General features: G+C 43.9%; 1 protein-coding gene across 2 annotated transcripts in view; it reads right to left on the reverse strand.

Moving 5' to 3' along the window:
• LOC131592838 (exocyst complex component 4) overlaps positions 1 to 17,744 on the reverse strand; it is a 292,946-nt gene that overhangs the window by 233,294 nt on the left and 41,908 nt on the right. For both annotated transcript variants that reach the window (XM_058864649.1, XM_058864650.1), the window contains exons 6-7: positions 15,577 to 15,820; positions 10,405 to 10,582 (exon numbers count right to left, since the gene is read on the reverse strand). In XM_058864649.1, coding sequence (XP_058720632.1) covers positions 10,405 to 10,582; positions 15,577 to 15,820 — 422 coding nt within the window. The remainder of the gene's footprint in view (positions 1 to 10,404; positions 10,583 to 15,576; positions 15,821 to 17,744) is intronic.

The raw sequence follows: 17,744 nt of genomic DNA on the forward strand, positions 1-17,744 counted from the left end.
GAGTCACAGTTCTGCTCCAGGCAAAGCATTAACGAGTTGCTGGTGTGACAGCTCTGTCCTGAACCACACATGAAGGCAGGGATGGAAATTTCTCTCCTTCAATGCCACTTCCAACTAAAAAGCTGAATCTAGATGCCCAGGTTTTGCTTGCAGTGTGATGTTTTCCAGGGTTTTTGCCTGTCCCCACACCAAAAGCAGAAGCAAAACCTCACCATGCACTGGAAATTATTTTCACAGTAATTTTCACAAGTGTGCCATTCTCTAGAATCCTTTTTTCCCCCACTATTCCTCTGAGTGTGAAAGTAAAAGTGCAGATTTCCTGAGAAATACCTTCAAATCCCTCTTTTCTAGATGCCCAAGCAGTGCTGGTGAGCACAGAAGAACTGCAAGGCAAGGAGGACACAAAAAAACCAGTGTGGACTTGGCAGAGATGAATCCTCACAAATCCATGCTTTAAAATTGGCCCCACTGGAAAGAAATCCTACAGTGCAGGATCTGTGACTTTAACAGGGAGGAATCAGCAGCACTTTTCCTGAGAGATCACAAAGTTTTCCAGTGTTCTCCACCACAGCTGTCACATTCACAGAATCCCTGGGAACAACTTCATTTTTCCACCTCAGGACCAAAATGGACTCCAAGGGAAAGTCACCCTCCTGAATTAAAGCAAATCATCAGGAGAGGAACAATTCAGAGGCACTGTCATTTATCACTTTGGCAGGAAAAGGGGCTGGAAAATGCAGTTTTTCCAAGAGGGCACCAGGCATGTGACTCCCTGATTAAGCAGCGAGGGAATGAACACCAAATCATTGTAATAAAGTGACATCATCCTTTTTACTGTGTCCCAGATAAATCTGCTGGGTTGTTCCGTGTCCTTTGTCAGTAAAAACAGACAGATTTTGGATATTACACTTAAGAGACTGCTCTGATTTATTTATTTACTGACCTGCTGGGAGGTGTAACTAATTTGGATTATTCTCCCTGTCACGGGCAGCAAATTCCAACTGCTTAAGCCCAGGAGAGAAAATTAATGACACAATTAACCTCTGTGCAATTGGAGTGCATCAGACAAGAGTCCTGCTCGTGTTTTCATCTCAGGTATTGCACAGGGCCACAGGTCAGCCTTTGGAAAAGGCAGCATCCAACCCATCCATCCAACCTCCAAGCCTTTTCCAAAGGAGGTTCAGTACAGGAGAATTGGCCAGAAAAACAGCTCTCCTGTCTATTAAAAAAAGTAAAAATTACACCAAATGTTGTTTTTCTTGGAGGTTTACCTCCATTTAAAATCATGTTATTATAATACAAAATTAGATCTGGGATTTTCCAAAGAATCCAAAGTAATTAGTTGTCCAATTCCCACCAGATTGCCAAGGGAGTTAGATCCTAAATGCCTTTGGTTCTTTTGGAAAACTTCATCCATCACAGAAATTCACCGGGTGGTTCACCAGAAACTGCAGAAAGGCAAGGTCTGAGTTAACAGGTTGAGAATTATTTTTATGGCACTTTCCAGGGCCCCTCAGTCAATGCTGCACTGGGAACAGTGGGCACCACCACCACATTTTCCACTGGAAAATGACATTTCACCCACAGGAACCGTGGCAAGAAGTGATCAGGGACATTCCAGGGCTCTGGAACACTTTTAAAAACTCAATAAAAGCACTGGGCCCCCAGAGTGGAGCACATGGGGATTTTTCCTTCTCTCCTGGTGCTGCTCTTTAATGTTTTGGGATTTTTTTCAAGCAAATTCAAAGCAGAAGTGCAACTTTTCTGCCTGGAAAGAACGGATTCACAATGCACCACTTGTTTTTTAATCAGATTGCAGCTCCCAGCTTCACCCAGGGCACACCCACAGCCACAGTTCTTCAGTAAACAAAGACCCCAAAGAGCTTTCCAAGGCATTTAATTACACCCCAAGAGTAAAATCACTGTGTAGAGGCCACATTTAATTACCTGAGTCCCTCCTGTCCCCCTTTTCCCAGGTGGAAATGGGTTTCCGTGGTTCCTAGCATGGACACAGTGACTCTGGTTGTTGTTCCTGTACTCATATTCTGGTTTTTGACAGATAAGGGTCTTTCCTGTGCTAGAATCACAGGATGGTTTGGGTTGGAAGGGATCTTGAGGCTTATCTAATTCTAGATCCTTTCCAACCCAAACCATTCCACTCCACTTGCAAAATTCCTCCAATCTAAAAGCATGTAAAACCAACCAAAAAAAAAAAAAAGAAATAAAGTGAGCTGAAACAAATTTAATCTTTTATTTTAGTTCAGATTTTTGAAGCAGTTTTTCAGTTCACTTAAAAAAGAGTAAATCAGAACATTTATAATAAAGAAATAAAAAATAATTCCAATCTGCCCAAGGCATATTGGCACTTCCCACAAAGGAATGAAGGGATGAAATGCAACGCAGGTTTTCCATTTCAGCCATGAAAACAGGGAAAGCAGCTTCTCCCCAGTTTATTTCTGACAAATAAATGGAGTTTGAAGTGTATGTTTAGATGTCCAAGAATGCTGAACCCCCAGAGCCACGAGCAGAACCCCGCTGAGTGAAACAGAAGGGTTTGGGGGCGGAGGGAATTGGTTGTTCCCAGCATGAACTGGGATTTTGTCATTTCCCTCAAAAGAGGCAGGAGCTCTGCAGCCTCTCCCAGCCCCGAGAACAGCGGTGAATCATCGGCCCCTTGCTGCTGCCTTCCACAAACACATTTACATGAGTTATTTGGAAGCAGAAATGACATCCTTTTGGAGCTGAGTGGTTAAAAGTTGGTACAGCAAATATGGCTGAAGCCAAAAAAAAAAAAAAAATAAATGTAAAGTAATTAAGACAAAAGTTTTGAGGCTGATTATGTGCTTCAATACTTCCTCAGAGGATGGGCCTGCCCTCACAGTCTCATGTCTTTATTATCCATCATTTATTATCTTTATCTACTGAAACTCTTGTGTCCATCAAAACCCAACGATCTACTGCTCAAAATCCACCAAGAGATATTTGCAAAACTCTTAAATAAAACCACTTTAAAAGGCAGCTGGGCAGCACAACCATTAAAAAAAAAGTACAAAATAAAATACCAAAGCCTGCAGATGCAGGTTGGATGGGGCTTGGAGCAACCTGGTCTAGGGAAAGGTGTCCCTGCCCGTGGCACAGGGTTGGAATGAGGTGATCTGGAAGATCCTTTCCAAAAAAAAAAACATTCTACAATTCTGGAAGAATTTTGGTTGATGCAATTCTGTAGTTTCCTACGTAACAAAAAAAAAAAAAAAAGCCTTCAGGTCCCCAAAATAAAATCAGAGATTTCCTGTAAGGAAAGAAACAGCAAGAGCTGGAAAACCTCAGGAAAAAATAAGATTCTACCCTAAGGTTTTGCAAATGCCACACGAGAAGAGCAGCACAGGAGCAGGAAGGGCATTTAAGCAAAACAATTTCCAAACATTTCCCTCAGAAATAATAAATAATGCCTCCCATTAGCAGGAATTTGCCTGCATGGATCCCTCGGCTCTGCTGTCAGAGGAGGAGCCCTGCAGGGAGGACATGAGGAGTTTTTGGCCTTTTTCTGTTACATACAGGTAAAAATGTTATAAAAGAAAGGCCTTAAAAAAATCAGGCCTTGCTCTGCTGAATTACCAGTGAGCCTGCTGCTTGTTCTAAGTGAGCTAAGTTCCCATGTGAAAAAATCTTGAGAATGAGAATCCATCTGCATAACAACCTATTCTTGGAGAGAAAAATAAGTCACACCTGTAATAACAAAAGATCTGTCCCATGAGAGTCCATGAAGGAAAAATGTAAACACCTGTGAATAGGAAAAGTCTTAACAAGTACACACAAAAACACCTTCTAAGCAATGAATTGAGTGGGGAGAAAACTACTAGCCAATTGAACACAAAATCTGTGAAAATGGTATAAAAATGAGTTATGGGAATAAAGAAGAGGCTTTTCCTACATAAAGAACTGAGTCCCGTCCTCTTTAATGCAACATTTTTCCTTTCACAGTGGTTTGATGGTCCTGGGAAGGGAACAAGTCTTTAAAGCCTTTAAAGGCACTCACACAGGGACAGAGCATGAGCTCAGCAAGTCAAAAGAGAGGTTTTATAGTCCTATAAAACATGTCCACAAATGCTGATGGACTCCTTGGAGCACCTCCTAATTCCAGTGACAGCAGGGATGAAGTGCAGCAGACACGGACAGAAAATGGGGGGGAAAAAAAATCCACATCAGAGCTGACAAAACTGTTCAAAAATGGTTAAAATAAAAGAGAATGGCTTTAAAAATCTGCAGCAGAGTTTCCATTTCTTCCACATCATCCCATTATTTATCAGCTCCAAGAAGATGGAGGCTAACAAGCCTTGTACAGGCTGGGAAATCCTGCATCCTTTACTTCCCAAACTCACATGCCTGTTGGAATCACAGAGACACATCAGGTGTGATGGTCACTTCACACCCCCTTAGTCCTCCTCAGAGAATCTTCCAACTTGAGAAAGAAAAGCTTCCAAGTGGCATCACTGGGGGGGAAAAAAGAAAAGCTGGAAAAAATGTCTGTGTTCTCAAGTTGTATCAATTAAAAGGAATTTAATGATGGCCCAGGGTTCACAAGGCACAGGTTTGGTGCCAACTGCCAAACATCGAAGTAGGGAATGTGTCACTCTCTATCCTGCATTCCCAACCTTTTCCTCTCAGCCTAACACCCAGCAGAGCTGACTCTGACTTTCACAACTCCACCAAACAGCTTTTCGAAATTACTTCTCTCTACAAGAATTTGGGCACCTTTTTCAGCACCTTCAGCAGAGCTGAAGTTGCTTTTAACTCACATGGATTTAGTTACATGAATATTTAGGCATAAACTCCAAAACACCTTTAAAACTATAGTGTAACTAAATGAGATAAACAATTAAAAGGAAAATCCACCTTAAATGAAGTTTAGAGCAGCTTGATGCTGTACAGCATGGAACAAAGATGATGATTTTTTTTTCCTTGCTTGCAAACCTGCAAATATTTCATTAAAGGAGTTAATATTTCTTAAAACTGTGCAATAATTTTTATTCTGGGCTTGATTTCTTTGAACTTCAGCAAAAATGTTGGTGTTTATTGGATCAACAGTTCCAGGATAGCTCCAGGATAAAAAGTGTCCAAACAAAAGTTGTTACTGCAGGAGTATGGGAGAAAAATTCTGCTCTGACATCCTGCTAACAGAATATAAAATAAAATATGGCAGAGCTCAGTCAATGAGGGCCATTCCTGGGAAAGAAAATGATCCAATGTCTGCAGCCAGCTCAGCTCTGGAGCTCGTCCAGGTACCTGTTACCACATAATTCAGTTTGTTTTGAGCACAGCTCAGCCAGCATCGGCCAGTCAAAGTGAAAACAGATCAATCTGGGGCATTTCTGCTTCATATTCTTTGTTTTCAAAAGGCCAGGATGCCATTGCCATCTCTTGTTGATTGCATGAAATCTCTCTGTACTTCCTGACTCATTTTTTTTCCCCTTTGTCCAGGCCATTTCCATCACCCCAGATTCCAACTGAACCTTCTTAAGAGCTTGAGAAAGGTACCAATTTATTTGTCATCTGAAATTGCAAGAAGACTTCAATTTTTAGGTAAATTGGAGCAAATCTATAAAACATTTTAATAGAGAGGAGGGGCAGGAACTACAAACCTTCTTGGCAAGGCAAAAATTCAAAGAAATACCTTCCTGCAAAATCAGCTGGTCCTTTCTTAGATCCAGAAAGATTAAACTCTTCCTGTACTACAAACTTCCCCAGAAATTCTCGTGTTCTTCACAGCACATATTTGCAGAAAACACTATAACACCCTGCTGGATTTATTGCTGCATGTGCTGAGCTCACTTCAAATAACCAGGGGGAGGGAAAAGTATCAAGTGACCTACTCTAATTATTTAAATTCCATTTTTAAATATCAGCATTTTGAGGAGTGGAATTCTCCCTCCTCACTTTCTTCTGCTAGAGACTGAGTGAAACCGCTTTTTTTTTTTTTTTTTTAAAGCTGCAGAGAAATCCCTTTTATGACCAATGTTCTCTCAATGAGATAAGCATTAATGAGACAAACCAGTCAGGAGTCCAAGGGCAGCAGTTCCACACACTTCAGACCATTTAAAAAGAGCCACAAAGACTGTCAGGCCCATTATTTGGAGGATGACCACAAAGCCATTAAATGTCTGCGGAGACACTTTGTGAAAAATAACTGCTTCGGGTTCAAAACATCACCTGGTGAACTTCCCAAAGGCAGCAGCAATTTCAGATATTGCTCTGGCATTCCAACCAGGATTTATGGCACATTAACAGCTCTCATGCAAGGAGCTTATTTTATTTTCCAAGTACCAACTGTGCCGCAAACAGCTCGTTCAATTTTTAAATGCAAAGGTTCAGACCTGTGCTGAGCCACCCAGCAAAAACCACTTGGATTTTCCATGAGCAGCTTCAGCAGGTAGGAAAACCCTTCCCTTGCCAGGAAAAAAACAAGAAAAAAGCCTTTCCCTTCCCTTTTCCACGGTGCCTTCCCTCCCTCGCCCGCTCCTGTGCCAGCCCTGCCACAGTTCAGGGACCTGAGAGCAGAAGAAGCAGCCAGCAGCAAACCCTTGGCCAAATCAACTCCCTTGAATCAAATTCCTGACAGGAGAATGAGCAGCGCTGCCAGAGCAAGGAAAACATCCTGGGCTGTGGAAAAGGAGGCAGGGGGATGACAGCACAGCTGGCAGAGGCTGGGATGGAGCTGAAACCTCTCCACACCTTTCCCACTGAGGAACTGAGGATGCTGAACTGCACAGACGTTCCCCTGCTCACCTGGGTGCCGAAGGGGACCAGCACTTTATGCCATTAATTCCCTTAAAAATGCCCAGAGAGGGGCTCAGGTTCCTGCAGCAGAGCCCTGAAATTCATCTCCAAGTGCTCTCCCAGGACTCCTGGACAAGTGTGACACAGCAAATGCAATTTAAATGCAGCTTTTCTGCAAGATCACTCCCACAGCCCAGCACCCAGCCACGAGGCACAAAATAATCCCATTTCCCTGCTGCCTCCAGCAAGTGCCATTCCTTTTCCTAAGGAAGGAGATGAGGATCCTTAAGAGAGGTTTCCCAGTGCTCAGAGTCTGATATCCCCAGCTCTGCAGTAGCACAACAGGAGTGTGTGGGCAGAGAGGAGGCTTCAGTTCCTCCTTCCCCAGTTTCCTTATGGTTTCAGCAATGTTTGGGCTGCTAAATGACACCAATTTTGGAAAACACAGGAAAGCATTAGACAGGAAAAAAAAAAAAAAAACAACCAAAAAAGGAACATATTAGTTGTCAGTGTCTTCTCAGCAGACAGCCCACCAGAGAGCCTGCTAAAAGATTTATGTCCCAGAGAAAATTTGTGTGATTTTCCCTCTCTTCTGTGGGAGGGAGAAAAATATAGACCCCAAAAAACTGAGAATCATCAACAACAAATTCACCACTAAGAAAGGAGAGAAGATCTCTTCCTTGGAGGCAAACAGCTCCAGCCTGAGCTGTTAAAACTCATGTCACCAATAGTCATTGGTAGCTTCTCCTGCAGCGGGGTCCTGCACCATTCCCTGTATCCTGTCCCCCCATCCCTCGTCCCCAGTCCCTCTCCAGCTCTCCTGGAGCCCCTTTAGGCCCTGGAATGTTCTGGAAGCTCTCCCTGGATCCTTCTCCTCTCCAGGGGAACATTCCCAGCTCTCCCAGCCTGGCTCCAGAGCAGAGGGGCTCCAGCACAGACACTGAATTGTCCCAGAAAACCTGAGAATTCCCTCCCTATTTATCCTGACCCATCAGCACACGGCTCCCAGTTCCCTGCAGCCAAGGTCCTGATCCCACATTAATGAGGTTGTTCAGGGGATGTTCCATCCACCCCTGCACTGAAGAGCTCGGCAAGCTCCACACAAAATGCCAAACTCTAAGTTAAAATTTAAACAAATTTCCCCCTCTCCCTTTGATGGAACAGCATGACCAAGGGCTACGCTGGCTGTGAGACAGGGAAATAACTTCAAACGGGGTTTTCCTGAACAAGGCTGCTCTAATATTTTGACAAAGTGCTTTTGTTTGGTAGTTTGTTTTCCAGCACTCCACTATCAACCAGAAAAGGTCACTCTGTCTTCTGTGTTATTCCTCCATTCTCAGAGAAGGTAAAAAATATAAAATACCTGCATGTTTTGTACCTCAATGCTGAGCCACCTCTCACACTACACCAGAGCGCCTGGTGCAGTTTTTAGGGAGCTTTCAGCTCCAAAAATCAGCTGCAGAAAACTCATTCCCCACAACCCCCAATTTCCAGCCCACCACGAGCTCCTGTTGTTTTGTCCAGACGTGGAGAGATAACCCTGCTGTAAGGAATTTCACAGGCAGAAATGCACAATGCACACGTACAGAACATTATCCCTGTGAACTGCACTCGTGTGATATTGTTCTGCTGTGGTGATTAAATTCCATTCACTGGGATTTGAAGGAACTGCATCACTTCCCTGAGCCACCTCTTCTGAGTTTTCAGCCTCCCCCAACAGCTTTAAACACTTTTAAAACTGAGTTTTCTGCTCCCCCTGCTGCAAACGTAAGATCTCCTCTCCAGAAATTATCCTTACTCAGAAAAGCAGGCTAGAGATAATTTAGGCTTTGGGATCAAAGGTTTTCTTACACTCTAAGGTAAAAATATTTTAAGCCACTCCAGCGGAACTAAGTTACAAACACCCACAAGATTTTGAACAAAGAAATGCAGCATTTCCTCCCTTTCATGCCATTCAATGCTCATCTCTTACCTTAAACCAGCAAGAGATTATGGATCTTAAAGTGCTGCTTTTATGCATTGTAAAAGCTCTTCTGGAAGCTTTTCCGACTCCCCCGACACCCAAGAACAATGAAACCTTTCCAAGTGGGTTGTTGTGTTTTTCTTGGCACACTTTTTTGCAGAGATCTTGGTCAGACATTGTCTCCCCAGCACAGAAAGCACCTTCACTCCTCGGTGCTCACACCTCCACACGCTTCGAGTTCTATCAGCGTTGTTCAGGAACAGCCAAGAGAAATCACTCCAAATTTCACCACCCACCAGGACTGAACCCATCCCAAACTCCCACAGAGGACCGGAATATCCAGCCTTGATGTTCTGCTGCACTGAAGGAACAATCTTGGGAGGGTTCTTACTCCAAGGTTTTCTCTTTCCAGAGCAAAATCTGCAGAAATGAAAGCTCAAAGTTTTTCTGGACCTCACGGATCACAGGAAGATGGCTGCAGATTCCCCAAACCCATTCCACATATCCTTCAATTTAATTCTTCCCTTTTATTCTTCATTTCCTTATTCCCACTTCAGTTGTGTGACATCCTGTTGTCCAGAAAACCCCTCAAGAACCTCTGGCTGGACATTTCCAAGCAAATTTCTGCAAGAACAGTGTGAAGGGAGCTGCAGGTTTTTGGTATAGGGAAAGTGATTGAGATTTCTTTAATAATAATTATTTTAGAAAGAAAAATATGTGGGTAAGGAGTTCGTAGGTGGGTGGAGGGGAGTGAAGGCCCACACCTTACATTTATCATTTCCAAGTATTTAAATTCATACCATGCACAAAGTTGGGATATTTGTGTAAAGGAAAAAAACCTGCATCACTGCACAGTCAAACAATCCTGCAGAATAACAGCTACAAGCCAGCCCAGAACTGAGAAGGTGAGTTAGGGCAAGGGGCAGAGAGCATTTTCCATCACCAGCCCAGAGCTGGAGTGACCAACATAAATCCTTCCACCTCCTGTAAATAATGCCAGGCTCGCTTCTTTGACCTCTTTTATCATCATGGCAGGTGAAGTTCCACATCTGTGCACTATGTATAAAGGTGATCTCCAAAACAAGAAATAAAAAAAAAAAATCCACTAAACATGTGTTTAATATAACACTAAACATACTAACAGAGCAAGAACAAGAGAACAGATGTGACAGATGAGAGCCTCAGATCCCTGGGTGCGAGGCACAGCACCTGAATAAAGCCTAAGCAAGGTACAGCTTTAGTCTCTTGCAGTAAAGAGGAAGAATCAAATGAGAATTTGCTGCAAACATGCCGGCAGCAAGTGTCTCAGCTGCCTAAACCCAGCCATAATGACAGCAGAAGACAAGCCATTAGAGCTGTGACACTTTATAAGACAGGCATGACATGGTAACACAGAACAAAAATGTCACTTTGAAAGCTGCTGATAAATCACTTGGTAGGCAAAAGGAATCAACCTTTCCAAACACCATAAGGATGAATCCATGGGATTTTTTTTTTTTTTGCTGATATTTAAGCCTTTTGGAGTTTTACAATCTGTTGTAAACGTGGCCACTTACCAAAAAAAAAAAAACCAAAGACAAATCCCAGCACTGCTACGTCGAGTATTCTCTGGCAAGGTTCTAAAGGCTGTTCCAAGCTGAAAATGTGCCCACCTGAGGGATTCTTACCTGCAGGACATCCTGGATCTTCACCCACACATCCACCATGTCGTAGAGCTTGATCTCCCCGTCGTACTGGCTGCAGGGGGAGGCCACTGTCTGCTGCAGGTGGCCCAGCACCACCGAGTGCGCGGCGGCCACGGCGTTGAACTTGTCAAAGAGCAGCTCCAGCAGCTCCAGCAGCAACCTGGGAACCACAGAAACAGCTCTGCTCAGCTTCTGGAATGTTCCACAGGCACACAGCAGGGCAGGGGACAGGGCACTGGGCTCTTGTGTGCTCTTTTGGGACATGCTGAGGTCACCTGGCTTCAAACCCTCTCTGTGGGCTCAGGGGGCTCATTTCAGCTCAGGTTTGGTATCTGAATATTCCTGAGGGTTTTTCTCCTCATTCCCTTCCCCATATCAGCATTACTCACTTTAAAAGTGTCCTTCCTACAGGGAACACAAAACCATTAATAACTCCACAATAATTAAACTGGACTAACGTAATATTAGAGCCCATTGTAAGACCCCCAGGGAGGGCTGCAGGCAGGGAGGGAAACATCCTGCTCTTCCCCCAGAAAAAAGTGTGAGTCTCAGAGCAATAAAAACTGACTTACCCACACAAACAGGATAAAAGGAATTATTTTTGACTTATTAAATTAATATGGCAGGTTCCAAACAACAGGAAATATCAGAAAGCTAAAATATCACTCATCACTTGCCATGATTTTACTCCTGTATTTGTTATAGCTATAACACCATCTAAATCCTCTGCACTGTACCTGCTCCCATGGTTCCTTACTGCCCAATTATTGTAATTAAAGCACCTTTGCAGAGTCCTGAACAGTTTGTGACGAGGCAGTGCCATCACACTTTTTACTATTTGAGAACAGAAAAATGCCGATGGAGTTCAGCGCCGTTTAATGAGCAACTCCAGTCCCCACGTAACCCCACCAAAACGTGAAGATCACACTTCCCAAATCCATATGTTAGGCACTTGTAGCTCTGACAGACAGGCTCCATCACATTTCCTGCAGCAGCTTTGGAGCCACCGCGTGCTCCAAGTCTGTCCAGCAGGAGCTGAGATCCCCAGGGCAGGAGCTGGAGCTGCTCCCGCTCCTCCTGCAGTGCTCACACACCAGGGAATGGCTTTGGGGACTCCCTCAACATCATCCCTTGGCACCACCCCAGGCTGCTCCCAGCCCTGTCCAGCCTGGCCTTGGACATTCCAGGGATCCAGGGGCTGCTCTGGGAATTCCAGCCCAGCCAGGAATTCCTTCCCCAGATCCCATCCATCCCTCTGGCAGTGGAAGCCATTCCCTGTGTCCTGTCCCTCCAGGCCTTGTCCCCAGTCCCTCTCCAGCTCTCCTGGAGCCCCTCCAGGCCCTGGAATGTGCTGGAAGCTCTCCCTGGATCCTTCTCCAGGGGAACATTCCCAGCTCTCCCAGCCTGGCTCCAGCCCTCTGAATTAATTCATGACCTTCTTGACTGAAAAATAAAGAGCCACTGGAACCAAGATACCTATTTGGACAAAGCCAAATAAACTGTGTACATATCCCTTTTCTTCATATTTCAAAATAGCAGCAAATGCTAAAAAATTATGGAAGCCAATTAATTCTGTAACACTGAGAAAATATTCTTAGTGCCAGTCCAGCTTCCACCAACATCCCATGACAAACAAGAACTCAGTTATCCCTACTCCTCCTTGCTGCCCCAGGAAAGAACAGTTTTGCAGAACTGAACTACCTGGAGAACTGGGCAAGCTCACTTTATCCTCACTAGCTGAGTCTGACCTCACATTTTCAACTTGTTTGTGGAGCCATTTCTAAGATAATACTACACTGATCAGATCCTTTTTGATTGAAATTCCAGTGTCTCCCTATCCCCATGTCCCAGACTGCTGGACATGAAATCCCCCAGATCCACCCTCCAGTGTCAGCAGCTGCCACCCCAACACATCTTCCATTCTCATCACTGTATTCCCGCATCTCCTTGTTTTCAGCTTATCACTTCTTCCCTTAATTTTCCCTTTCCTTAAAAGTGTTATAAATCTGTCAGGTCATTTTTGAAAGAAGCAGCCCCAAAAGAGACACAGGCAACGAGACAAAACCTGTAACTTTTTTTCTGTTTTGATTCTGCTGCACTTCTCGCACTTTTGGATTTCTCAGTCTCCTCTGAGCTGAGCTCCTTTGGGATCCTCCCTCACGGGGAGTTCTGTTTATCTCAGTTCTCTGGGTCAGAAGAAAACTCCAGAGCTCATTAGGATCTTGTTTCTCTTGTGTTTATTAGGATGTTATCACAAAACTTGGCAGGTCTCTCCAGACTTTCTGCACAAGTTTAATTCACCATAACCTGGCTCACTTTGGCTCTAATGGCACAAAATGGCCCTGAACTACGCAGTTCTTTTATCTTTATACTCCTTATTCTTACCCAATTAACAATAGACACGTAAATTATTTTTCTTAATGACCCAATGACCCAACACTTGTGTGCTGCACTGTGACATTTTCTGTCCAATCACCTGCTATTACCCAAAAACCTCTAGAAGAAGAAAATTAAGAAGAAAGAAGGAAAAGACACAACACTCTAAATCCTCCATCTTGTCTTCTGCTCTCTAAACTAGTTTAAACTTTTTCACTCAATGACTTCAGAAAACTCTCTAATCTACACACTCACACTTTTAGCTTTTCTATTTAACAGTTATTTTCATGTAACACCATGAAAACACGCTCATAAATTTCATGGTATATGAAATTCAGTGTTTTCTTGGATGTCAGAGCCAGGTATCAGAGACAAGGGAACACACTCTGTGTCTCAGACTCCAACAAAAACCCATCAACAACAGGATGGGGCTGGAGCAGGGAGTGCCCTGAGCTGAGCAGGGACACAAGCCTGGCTCAGGCAATTTGTCACAGCCACCTCACAACCCCTGCACCCAGAGAGAGGGAAAAGGTGCTGGGGACAGGGACACACAGCCAGGAGGGACTTCCATGGTCCAGGCAATAATGGGAGTGAAGTGCTGCCAGTGACTGCTGCCACCTGAGTGAGGACATTAATGACAATTCCGGTGTTTCAGTCTGTGCCTGGTCAGAGGGGTGGCCTGGACGTAATTCCTGTGTTTATTTCAAAGCCTGGAGATGAGAGCAAAAGTTAAAATACAATATGGATGTGTAGGGAAAAGCACATGGAATCCAAGCAAGAGGATTTAGGAGCAAAAGTGTCAATCTCCCATCTCTTCTTGGACTGGATTTTTAATGTTTCCCTACCAAAATATACCATAAATCTGTCCCTCAAGTTGGCATCTATCCACATTGTTATTCTAAAGCCCCAAGTCTTCCAAAATTTAGGAGAGCCCCATGAGGCTGTGCAGCAGCAGCCCAAGGAAACTCAGCACATCCTCTTCTGGGACACTTTGTTCTCCACAGCCCCAGACAAGGATTTCTAAGTCTGAAGGTGAGACTGATGAATTAAGGATAAGGCAGTGGCAATTCCTATAGTTATGCCTTTCTCCATAAACTCCTTTCAAGCACAGAGATCTAAATATGTTAGAGAATTTCTCTAGACTTGAAAATTTTCCACTTAGAGCTGAGCTCAGCTAAAATGTGGTGAGATTCAGGCAGAGCTTTCAAAATCTTGTCCCTTTCCCCCACGGACAAGGAGCTACTTGGAACCTCCTCCTGCCCTTCCTGAAGCTCTGAGGATCTGTGAGAGCACCCAAAGAGTCACCACAAACCAGAAAAAAACTTGAGTTTAAAAATCTGGGAGCAATTGACAATATTTTTATACACAAATGTAAAAGGTGGCTGCACAAACCTACATGGAAAAGCTTATTAAGGAAGGAATGAAAAGAGAGTTAAATTTGAAAAGTAAGAAGAATGAGACCAGCAGTTGCCATTATCAGATCTGCAGCTTTTCTGGCCAGGCTCTACAAATCATTTCTCTCTAAATGAGAGCTCTAAATAATTGTTGCATGGTGTCTCAATAGGAAAATTTCACCAAAATTTCCCCAAGCAGATGTCAGTCTCATCCTTGGTCACAGAATGGTTTGGGTTGGAAGGGACTTCAAAGATCATCTGACAGCCTAATGAACAGTTCTGGACACTGCACTCTGCTCAAATCTGGGGTCTAACAGAGCTCTCTTGAAGCAGCAGGGCCTTGTTGTTCAGATTTATTTTCCCCCTGACAGCAGGAAAGTCTCTGAGCTTTGATTTAAAACTGAAGCTAATTTAAGGGATGGGGACACCTTTCCATACTGTAATTTATTCTTTGCAATATAAATGAATTCACCTGCTTGCTGTAAACTTCATGTGTGATTTAGGTTTAGAACCGGTTCTAATTATGTCTGTATTCAACAAGAATTCAAGACACTTTCCATGGCTCTAGAACAGGAGCATCTTAAAGACTCACAGTCTCCAACAAATGCCAAAATCCTTTAAACCTTTCTGTGCCTCACTCGACCCTCGGGGCAGGTTAATGGCATTGATATATGATCTGATCCAACTTATCAATTCCAGCAGACAACCAGGAGCCACACAAGCTCTCCAGACTGGTTCATAAAACAAGTATCAAGAATATGTTACACTCTTGGCATCAGAAACTAAAATTCTGCCATCTGACCCATCTAAAAAAAGCTCATTTTCACTGAGTTATCAGCACTGTGACTCTACAAATTCTTCAGAACTGTTTCCACAACAGTGCTGATGAGAAGAATTAAAAAAAAGGAGTCTTTATCAAGCTGATGTTTTCCTTGGGAGTGATTTTCCTCTACAAATATTGCACATAATGAAGATACACACTTTACTTTTCTGCCATTAACTCCCTTTGGACAATGATCATGACATTGTGGAGATGAATATTTCAGCTGGAAGAGATTCCTGCTGGAATCTGGTTTGTTTTTTTCCAAAGGCCAGTTTCAGTGAATTCTGAGGAGCAGCACAAACACAGCTCTCAGCTGGCTCCCACACCTTGTTATTAACATAAATGGGGCTGCAAAACAATTAGAGAATTGGCCATACATTTGTGATAGAATTAGTTCCATACATGATTTCAAAGCTTTGCACCTGCATCAGCTTAATTGGACTCTGCAACACTCGAAATCACCGAGCTGAATTTTCTCATTTCAAGTCATATTATCAATTAGGACTTTTTTTTCTCTCTTTTTTGGCAGCAATCAAGGGCTGGGAGTTGAAATATCCTTACCTAGGCTGATTTTCTTGGGAAATATTCTCCCCTCTCTGGTAACCATTGTCAGCCACCTGAGTGGTGGAACGCTTCACAATCTGCTTGAGCTCCTGCTCCAAGCGGTCCTGGATGGCTTTCACTGTTTCTGGAATTTTCTTCAGCTTGGCCAGCCCCTTGATGAGGATTCCCATGAAGACAGCGCTGTTCTCCTCTGGATCCAGGTCTGTGTCCTCTTTGATCTCCAGAAGGCTTGAGTCTCTCACTGGAAGAGATTTTAATCCCAGATTTTATCAATTGAACCCAACATCAGCGCCCTGAAGAAGCAGCACAGGAGCTCCTGTGGCTTCACAGAATTCCCAGCACGTGGAGAAACCAAAGATGAGCAAGGAAACCAGAAACACTTGGTTTTTGGGGGGAAGCAGTGGATGTTTCTGTTTGCTTGGGGGCTTCCCTAGGCATAAATACAGCAGCCTGCACATTGGATTGATTTAGGAACAATTTGTGGTGTAAATTCTGTGTTAGGAAATAAAGTCTGGTGCAATTAAGATATTCATAAATGAGAAGGTACAATATCCCTACAAATGTGTTTCAAGGAGCTAAAACCCCCTCAGTTTCTTCCTCAGCTGGTTTTCCTTGCTGTTTTCTTCACAAGAGAGGAATTTTCATTACAAACACTATCAAGCTTAAGAGACTGCTGATGAATTCAGCAAAGTTTGCGCTGCCCAAGTGACTGATTGTTTGATTTTATCTTTTTCTGCTTTATTACGTCTGTCAAGGGGTTGATGAAGTTACTCAAATCTTCCAGCAAAGCTTCTAGAAGGCTAAAGTAGAAGAATTAGAGAGGATATTGCAGACATGGTCCTGAAGTAACAGGGATTGCACAGGGAGAAATCCTGTTGCTAAGCGACAGGGGATGGGAAAGCAAGAGAGACTCTGCTTGTTTTAAGTAGGTTCATTAAGCAACATTTCTTAATTTACAGATAACACCCAGCAACAACAAAAGCACGGCTCTGTTAAAGACTGGGTGAAACATTTAATAAATATATTTAAACACTTATGTGAAGTAAGTGTCTTCAAGGCAAACTGAATTAAAAGCATCTTGGAAGATCTACAGCCACTCTGTGCCATCCACCACGCCAGATCCTTGGATCAAAATTAAAACCCAAAGGCTGTTTCATCTGACTGGGGCTGGGCTCTGAAAAGGCTGCTGGGTGACAGATGACTCCCATGGTTTCAACTCTTTGACAGATTTTTTTACTTCGAAACTTTTCCAAGAAGCTGAAGAAATGTCAAAAGATCCAGCAGGAGGATGGAAGGAACATGGCAGGAGTGAGGAACGGCACAAGGAGCTGCCTGAAGCTGGGCTCTGACCAGAGGAGCAGCACCAGTGCTAAGTCAGAGCAAGATCAAGAAAACAACGGCCCCAGGACGGTGTCAGTTTGTAAATAACCACAATAAATGGGTAATGCTCCCCTCAGTGCCAGCTCACACCAACATCAGCCCCAATCAATCAAGAGGCTGCTGTTTCCCTGCAGTGTGATCCCAAACTCTGCACCTCTGCCTCAAACCAAGCTCACGGCTCACAGGGCTCACATTTGAACACAGAGCACCAGGTGAGAATGGATCCTGCTCTGGAGCCAGGCTGGGAGAGCTGGGAATGTTCTCCTGGAGAGGAGAAGGCTCCAGGGAGAGCTTCCAGCACGTTCCAGGGCCTGGAGGGGCTCCAGGAGAGCTGGAGAGGGACTGGGGACAAGGCCTGGAGGGACAGGACACAGGGAATGGCTTCCACTGCCAGAGGGCAGGGATGGATGGGATCTGGGGAAGGAATTCCTGGCTGGGCTGGAATTCCCAGAGCAGCCCCTGGATCCCTGGAATGTCCAAGGCCAGGCTGGATGGAGCTTGGAGCATCCTGGGACAGTGGAAGTGTCCCTGCCCCTGGCAGGGGGGTTGGACTGGATGACCTTTAAAAAGATCCTTCCAACTCCAAACTGTTCCATGATCCTCGGACAATGAACATCAGGAAGATCAAACAGTGCTTTTTTCTCTCTCACTCACACTTCCAATTTAATGTGAGCAAGTTACAGGACAAACAACTAGAAACACACAGAGTGCATTAATAAAAAAAACCAAACAGCAAAAAAAGCAAGGATAATATAGAGACATTTCAAACACCAATTGGAATTTAA

This window comes from Poecile atricapillus, chromosome Z (genome assembly GCF_030490865.1).
Source record: "Poecile atricapillus isolate bPoeAtr1 chromosome Z, bPoeAtr1.hap1, whole genome shotgun sequence".
Classification (NCBI taxonomy): domain Eukaryota; kingdom Metazoa; phylum Chordata; class Aves; order Passeriformes; family Paridae; genus Poecile; species Poecile atricapillus.